The sequence below is a fragment of the Orycteropus afer genome, unplaced genomic scaffold (genome assembly GCF_000298275.1).
Source record: "Orycteropus afer afer isolate SDZICR_OR568_19922 unplaced genomic scaffold, OryAfe1.0 scaffold00121, whole genome shotgun sequence".
NCBI classification, from domain to species: Eukaryota; Metazoa; Chordata; class Mammalia; order Tubulidentata; family Orycteropodidae; genus Orycteropus; species Orycteropus afer.
Genome location: NW_006921708.1, coordinates 1,790,646 through 1,799,605, shown reverse-complemented (window position 1 = coordinate 1,799,605; position 8,960 = coordinate 1,790,646). Strand labels below are relative to the sequence as shown.

At 43.3% G+C, this 8,960-nt stretch overlaps 1 protein-coding gene across 1 annotated transcript in view; it reads right to left on the bottom strand.

Moving 5' to 3' along the window:
- Window positions 1–8,022, bottom strand: part of ADCY1 (adenylate cyclase 1) — a 452,328-nt gene extending 444,306 nt beyond the window's left edge. Inside the window, 1 exon segment of the mRNA XM_007944142.1 lies at window positions 8,001–8,022. Coding sequence (XP_007942333.1) covers window positions 8,001–8,022 — 22 coding nt within the window.
- Window positions 8,023–8,960: the final 938 nt, after the last annotated feature.

Here is an 8,960-nt window from a genome sequence, read left to right as displayed (position 1 = left end):
TCTCTCTCTCTCTCTTTCTCTCTCTATAAATATATATATACACTTTGCTGGTTTTTGTGTTTCTCTAGAGAACCCAATCCAACACACACGGTTTGTTGCCTGACTGTTAAACCACCCCTCTTTCATCATATTCCTGCATACCCTTAACTAGTAGCAAAATCTGTCCCCCTCCCACCCCAAGTATCCAAGTTAGGTTCTCTCATTAATTGACGAGCTGTGTTTTTGGAGCTCTGGTAACACAGTGGTTAAAGCATTCAGCTGCTAACCAAAAGGTTGATGATTTAAACCTACCAGCCACTCTGCAGGCAAAAGATAAGGCAGTCTGCTTTTGTAAAGATGTACAACCTTGGAAACCCTGTGGGGTAGTTCTATTTTGTCCTTTAGGGTCACTTAGTCATAACTGACTTGATGACATTTTTTTTTTTTTTTTTAATGATCTTGTGTAACCAAAGCTGAGTAATATCAAAAAAATTACTAAACTACGTAAAAATGAAAGAAGTATGATAAAGTTATTTAGATGCACACATTCACAAATAAATAGCACCATCTTGCCCCTTATATTTGTTCTTAACTCTTCCCTCAAGAGAATTAACTGGCAGGATCTGCATCAGTTCTTTTCAAAAGAGCTTGTCATGTTTATAGTGATATCTGTAACAGAAACAGAATGAACTTCATCTGAGGTGCATTCATGAATATCAGGCAACACCCTTTGCTTACTGTTTTCATTATTGCTCAAATGCTGGTACCAACAAAGCATTCAGGGCTCTGAACTGTGACAGTTTAGAGATCATTTTCACGTCTATTGTTGTATTTCCTCCTCACAGCATTCATGTAGAGAAGGCCTAGAGACATTCAAGGGTTTACCCAGAATCACAGAGATGGACTGCACCAGAGTCTGGTAGAAACTTGGGGCTCCTCACTCCAACTCCTACTGTTAGCATCCCAGGAGAGGAAAGAGTCCATATGGTTATTGCTAATGGTATGGATTTTTATTGCTGCTATGTTAATATTTCCACTACTTGTCTGTCAGTTTGTCATACAGTGGTAGCTTGTGTGTTGCTATAGTTCTGGAAACTATGCCACTGGCATTTCAATTGCCAGCAGATTCACTCATGGTGGGCAGGTTTCATTAGAGTTTCCAGCCTAAGAATAGGAAGAAAGGCCTAGCTATCTACTTCTGAAAATTAGTAAATGAAAACCTTATGAATCACAGCATAATATTGCCAGTATAGTGCTGGAAGATGAGCCCCCCAGGTTTGGAAGACATTACAGTAACCACAACAATGAACTCAAATATGAAGATGTCAGAGGACTAGGCAACATTTTGTTCTATTGTACATGGGGTCCCCATGAGTTGAAGGTGGCTCATTGGCAGCAACAATTGTTAATATTTGCTTTCCTATTTACCAGGTTGAAAGGAGAATACATTTAAATGGGCAATTTGAAGCCAAGATAACAGTGCAATACTGTGAAGTGTGCACACCCTGAGCTTGCTCACAGTGGGTAAGTATTAAAGAACTGCATTTCTTCAGAAAAGAAAACAAAGGGCTTTGGGATCACAACAAAATATGCTGTTCTTCAGGGATGCACCTGCTTTATCTACCAAAGGGCAGCAGATAGAAAGTACCTCATTGTCATGTGTTCCATGAGTTACCTGAAAATACAGTGCATGTACCCCTCTCCTCCTAAGCAGAAGAGCACTGTCATCTCAATATAAATAAATCCTATTATCATTTGGCCCACCTGTTTATATGGGGTTGAGGATTTGTAGTGCACTCTCTGCTCTAATAAAGAAATTTAATGCCTCTTGGAGACATGAATTCAATGTTTCTACAGTAACATGACACCCTTGGGGCTCTTTACAAGTGCTCTCATATTTACCTTTGCACTGGATATTCACAACCATTGACAGCACTGCTTTCAGAAAAACTAAAAGAATTGCCCTGATTTGTAGGGGTGATCCACAGTAAGTCAAGCCTGGATCCTTAGTCCATTTGATCCCAGACCTAGATCCACCATCATGTCTACCACTGCATGGTGTCTGGCTAAGTGTGTGGAATCTGAGTCACATGTCCTGGCTGGTGTCCAACACCACCCCTACCAGCTGTGTGACTTCCAGCAAGTCCCCCAACCTCTCTGTGCTTCATCTCTTCATCTGCAGACTAGGGATGAAAAAAGCCTCTAGCCCACAGAACTCTCCTGGGAGTAGAGGTCTAAATGTTTTTAAAGCCAAGGACAATGTAAACACAAAGTAAACATCAGTTTCTTGCCTGTACCAATATTTTCTTACACTCTGTATAGACAGAAATGTTCCCATGTCATTCAACTCTTTGAGCTACTTAGCATGGTGGGAAAAGAAGTTAGTAGCTCTAGGAATCACACCCACCCACTTTTTGCAGCGAAGGAGCCCACTGATGGCCATTGATCTCAGTCCATGATTTGTCTTCCCAGTGAATGAATTTCTTGCTCTGCTTCTACTCATTTGGGGACAAAACTTCCCTGATGAAGCTGGAGGGAATTGAGCAGGCTACAATTTGATCTCAGTTGCTCTTAGGGAAATAAAGTTTAGTCAGAAAAGTTGTTGATTCTGTGTCTATAAGATATTCAATGTCTTCAGTGATATTAATTTCATCAAAACAATTTCTAGGTAATCAAATGATCCACGTGATGATCTTATTAGCCACTAAAATGGTGAAAGGCCCTGAAGCCAGCTGATAAATGCCACTCTGGGGCATTTAGCCACAGAGTGAGTGGAAGTTCTAATATGTTGGTTACTTGCTGTTTCTCCCCACTCCTAAAGTAAGGGTGCTTGCCTCAGGTGTCAGTCTATGCAGGTGTCCTTCCAATCCAAGCTTCTCCTGGAGTGTGTCATGTTTTCCCACTTATTGGAGCGTGTGGGGTATATGAGGGGTTGGTCATTATAGCTCCAGGGGTCAACTCACCTAGCTCCTCAGGGATACAGTGTTATGACTCTACATCAAGTCTCAGGCTAGCTTTAGGGACTTAGACATCAGATAAATATCTAATTGCAGGCCCTGCTATACAGAAGAGAAACGGCTGTCAGGAGAAGGTTTGTGCCACAGGCATTTATAGAATATTGCTCTTGTCACTGAGGACTCAACATGGCACAGAGCAGTGTGGCTCTGCTCTGTCCAGATCCATGCATGGTCTGGGGAAAAGCAAACATAAGCAGATGATCACACATATAGATAGGGGAGCACAGCACAGCTGGGGCTTTGGAAGCAGGTGCCCAAGGATGAGTACACAACTGCCTAACTCTGGGGAAGGATGCTGAGTAGGGATCTGAATGCCACAGCACACATCTGATTGGCCATTGCAGAATGGACTGGAGGGTAATGGTGTAGCAAGAGAGGGTGGTGCACATAGGGGGAGCTTACAGTTTTATTTAGGAGGTAAAATTGAGTAAGGGATACCATCTCATATAGGCAGCTCTTGAGCTCTGCAAAGGGTGCTACAGAAACACCTATGTTCCCAAAGCCTCCTGGTGGGCAAGGAGCAGTTCTCCCTACGCAGAACCAGACTACCTCCACCCCCATCCTGGTGGGGCAACAAGTGGCCTTATGAGCTCTGGGCCAGTTTTGAAGGCTCTAGAACAGTCCAGGAATGAATGAGTAGGGCATGTAGAGGCCACAAGGCTGTACAGCCTAAGTAAGTATCAAGTGATTGCTTTGGGTTGATTCATTACCAGAAATGTGACCCCATTCACACCCACATGGGTTGAGACTATTGGAAACTCAGGGCTTGTGTGCAGTGAGGGCTCTGGTACCTGTGAGCCTATAAATATCAAGTGTGAGGCAGAGCTTGTCTCCTGCAGCCCCAAGCACAGCCTTCTCCTTTGTGGTCAACACAGAGTCCTCCCACCACCGCATCAAGGAAAGCCTGGGTCTACAGGGATTCCTGGACACTCACCTTCCTTTTCATCACCCCTGTCTCATCCTCTACCTCTATGCCACTTCACTCTCATTCTATTACTCCCCATATGTATCACCAGAAAGAAGTTCCTTTGCACAGCAATCTTTACTCTGGACCTGGGATGGCTGAGGGAATGGGGCACAACTCAGTGCAGATATGTGAAAACTGAATATGTCCGTTTCCTGGGGCTTCCATAACAAAGTGCCACAAAGTGAGTGTCTTGAAACAACAGGAATTTATTGCCTTGCAAATCTGTAGTCTAGAAGTCCCAAATCTGGATGTTGGCAGGGCCGTGCTCCCTCTGAAGGCTTTAGGGGAAGATCTGTCCTTGCCTCTTCTAGCTTCTGCTGGTTGCAGGCAAACCTTGGCTTGTGGCAGCATCACTCCAATCTCTTCCTCCACTATCATATGAACTTCTTCCCTGTGTTTTGTCTCTGTGTCCAAATTTCCCTCTTCTTATAAGGATACCAGTCATTAGATTTGGGGCCCACCCTACTCCAGGATGCCTTCATCTGAATTTGATTAAATCTTCAAAGACTCTATTCTAAATAAAGTCACATTCACAAGTACCAGAGGTTAGTGCTTCAATACATCTTTTGGGAGAGACACAATTCAGCCCCCAACATGGAACATAAGACATTAGTGTTCCAAGATTTTACTTGTCAAGTCTCCTCTAGTTTATGCCTCTCAAGCCCCTTGGAGACTCTTCCTCCCCCACCCCTATCTCTTTTTCAGACCTTCTTATGTCCCAGCCTCTTTTAATCCCAGCAAGCTCTCTAAGATCTGGGTAATATGCAGAGAAGGGCAGCTTGTGTGTTTCCTCCTATGCCTTTGGACTACCAAAGCCCACTTAACTCAGCATTCCGTAAGCTAAGAGCTTCCTCTGATGTAAAGCTCCTCCCTCAGTATGTCAAACCAAGTAACTCTTGTTTTTTTTTTTTTTTTTTTTTAAAAAGTTTTTATTTCAATTTCTTGCTACTGAACTCAAAAAGAAATTAGATTCACTACAGTAGGAGCTCTGGTAGTGTAGTGTCTAAGGCACTTGACTGCTAAACAGAAGGCTGGTGGTTCAAACCCACCAGCCACTCCTTGGAAGGAAGATGACACAATCTAGTTCTGTAGTGATACTGCCTCAGAAACCCAAGGAGGGATCGCTTTGAGCTGGGTACGACTTGATGGCACATAACAATAACAACAGTTGTGCTGGCGGACTCCAAATATCTACTTCTCTCTTTTCCTCCACTTCTCACTTTCTCTCTTTTTCAGGGATGAGGGCAATTTGTGCCTTAGGAGGTGTGTGAGTTGGGCAGTGAATATTCAGGGGAACAGCTCATTCCTTATTCAACTACCCTATAGCTCTGGGGGTAACCTGATGCTTAGTGAGATAAGAGATTACTCAGGATTTTTTGTGTGCCCTGATCTCTCACCAGTCAGTGAGCTACAGTGCAGTGAGGATAACTTTCCTGCCAGTCTTCTGTCAAGGATTTTTGCAAAGAAGTGAGCTTTCTCTGGAGAGGTTTTCACATGCCCAAAATTTTCATGAGTTCTTGACCAACCATGGCAAGGGATTGAAAAGACTTTGGTGGTGGAAAAACAGAAACAAATAGTCTCCAGGTTCCTGGTTTTCATGGAGAATGGCACAACAGTTTTTAGGATAAAGGTGAGACTCCAGTGCTTGCTCTGAGTACCTCTTGTTTGATTTTAAAACTATGTCAACATGATTCTTTCAAGGACACTTGTGGTAAAATATAGAGTTGGCTGGATGAGAAAGCTTGAAAACAATCACCAGGAAAAAAAAAAAAAAGTATCTATACAGCAGCCATGTTTTCCTGAACCAAACTCAGGCATATGGTCTGCAGTGGGCAAATTGTTTGAAATGAAGATTAACCTACCAAATCCAAGATTTGAGGCTAATTAGGTCAAGGTTAAATTGCTCTGAATGTCATGCATTTGAATGTTCCTATGAGGGTAGAAAGGAAGGCAGAATCTTCCAGAAGAGAGTCTCCTTGTGGATGCCCCAAAGGAAGATTGTTACTTGGCAAAGACAGTTGGAGATAGGAAAGACTTTGAGGGAAAAGAATGTCAATAAGAAATCCAGGGAAACTTCTGCTCTCTCAGTGGCATGAACCTACCTCCCTTTCACCAGCATCCTGCTTTTAAGGAAATAAGGCTTGATCTCCCCTGATCCCAGGTCCCTTTGATAATTTACTGAACATGATGGACTCCAGAAACACGCAAATAGCAAACACTGAACTCAGCCTCCTTCACAGCAGCAACTTCCTGACCCCAAACTAAAATGAGATGTGTTCACTTCAAACAAGCTGTTTGAGTCTAGAGCAGTGAGTTTGGATGTTGGAGAGGACACAGCTGGTCAAACCCCGGGACGGCCCTTCCTATCCAGAAGCATTCAGAAAGACTGCTCTGGGAGCAAATGCCTGGTGCACATCCAAAAGAAGAATGAAGTTTCCTGAGCAAGTGAGTCTGGACAGGAAGAGCATTGCAGGCAGTATAAAGGATTCAGCATATCTTGCAATTATGGTTTGTGGAACAGTGTTCTTAGTAACAAAGTCTCTGGGCAGCATAGTTTGCATCTACTAGCCCAAAGGCTGGCAGTTTGAACTGATCCAGTAATGCCATGGAAGACAGGCCTAGCAGTCTGCTTCCATAAAGATCATAGCCAGGAAAGGCCTATGGAGTTCAGTTCTACTCTGTAACACATGCAGTCACCATGAGTTAGAATTAATTCAAATCAGTTTGATTTTGGTTTGGCTCTTAGTAATGTAAGAACTTGTCTTTCCCATTGTTATGACACTCCTGGGGCCCACTCTTCCTGACACCACAAGGACAAAGGCCATAGGAAAGTAGAGCTTTCAGGTGTTTCCCCAAAGCTGGCAGCCCAAGCTCAGTTATTTTTAGTGACACTGGGGACATAAGCTGATGAACATTAAATGGATTTGAGAAACCAACCTGGAGGGAAGGGTGGTGAGGATGAGGAGGGCAAGGAGAGTTGGACAGATAGGTTCAACTTGAAATCTATTGGAAAAATATTTAAAATAGGTCTTTGACTCAGGAAAGCCAGAGTGTGGCAGAAAGTCGGTTCTGACAGCTGTGCCTGAAAGACCAGAGCAGCTCCTGCTTGAAGATTTGTACTAAAAATAGAAATGCTGGCATGTGGGTAGAGAATTTGACCCAATTTGAGATTACCAGTTTCAGGAATTACTGGAAAAGAAATCTCATTAAATATGTTAAATATAGGAGCAAGTGGTTTAAAAGGCCATTTGGAATTAAAAGGAAAGCCAAAACTCTAGAAAGATTTTAAATAATGTTTGCACCTTTTTAAAGGGAAGGAGAAGTGTAATCCTGTAAATTTAACCATTCACAGGAGGGAGCTGAGAGGATCTGGCAGAGCCATGATAAACAAAGAGGCCAAAGCTTTTCTAGAGCTTTCCTGCAGGCTCTGGGCCTATACCTAGTGTGGTCCTCATATAGCCACTGCCAGACCAAGTGGCAGCTCTTGGTCACACTCATACAGGCATGCATTGAATAGGAGGCTTAGAAATCTTCCAGCCACTCCTGGATTCTCAATTTCACCACCATCCTTACTCAAGCTGGAAACCTGGCAGCCACACTTAACATACTCAATGCTTTCCCCTCCTTACCCTATGTCCAATCTGTCACCAAATCCCATTGATGCCATACAGAAATAGCTCTGTCATCTGTTCCCTTCTCTCACTTCCCTTTGCACTGTCTTCATCCAATCCTTAAACTTCTTGCCAGGACCATTGAAACCACCTCCTAACTGGTTGCCTGCTTGCTCTGCTCTTCTCCCTCTCTCCTGTTGTAATGTAGAGAAGGTCCTATCCATTTCTTACTCTAAAAAAAAAAGAAAAAATTACCTTTCTATTGCCACAAAGCACACACACAAAAAAAATCATTAGCTTTCTATTGCCACAAAGCATAGGAGTTCTGAGAAAACTCTAAAAAAAGAAAGCCTATTCATATGTTACAGACCTACTGCAGTCACTAAACTCATTCTAGTTGTTTAATGAAGCATTTCCCAAACTTACCTGACTGTGGAACATCTACCATCCTCCTGTGTATTGTGAAAATGCTCTGGCTAGTGCTGGTTAACCCCTGTTCATCCCTGCATGACTCTGCACCTGTTCCTTGCACTCCCCCTCTGTTTCCTGCTGTTCCCTCTGGCTGACCGGCCATTCCCAAAATCTCATCTGTCTTTCAGAGTGTTACCCATCATATTGGTCAGAAACTTTCTGGCTGCAAGGGACCAGACTGCCACCCAAAGGAAATGAGTTTATTTTGTCAGATGCTGAGGCCCACACTGGGTTTTCCAGACTCCATCTCATCATCACTTTGCTCATGGTGCCTGTTTGCCTTGACATCCAGTGTCTATAGTCAGAAATGACAGCTCAGCAGCCGCAACTGTGCACACTCGTGGTCCACAATTGGAAAGGAAAAGAGTCGCTCTCTCTCCCACATTAATCACAAATCTCTGCAGAGGCCTTCTAGGATTGTGTGCCTACTCCTGGGTCAGTAACTGAGCCAGGCGCCCAGGATATTCTGACTAACTAGTTAGCCTGGGACCCCAAATAATATGCCTAACCTGTAGCATGGAGTGTCAAGGACATATATAGATTGGCAGCCAAATCCAAGCCATGTGGATTGGGGAAGATTGGGATACTGGTGAGATACAAAGCAAAGTCATTGCATTCACCATTTAAATACCAGCTCAACTCTTCCTTCATGTAAGGAGCCTTCCTCACTACTCCCTACAGATTTCCTTTCTATCCTACTCCCAGCTTTACCACTGCTTAGTGTCTTTTTTGTAGTGGTGTCACCTCAAAATTTGTGTTGAACTGGAACCTTAAAATGTGATCTTATTAGAAATAGTGTCTTTGCAGATGTAATTAAAATATGATTAAATCATCCTGGATTGAGAGTGGGCTCTAAATCTGGTGTTCTTATAAGAAAAGGAGAGGACACGGACAAAGGGAGAAAACAGTTATGTG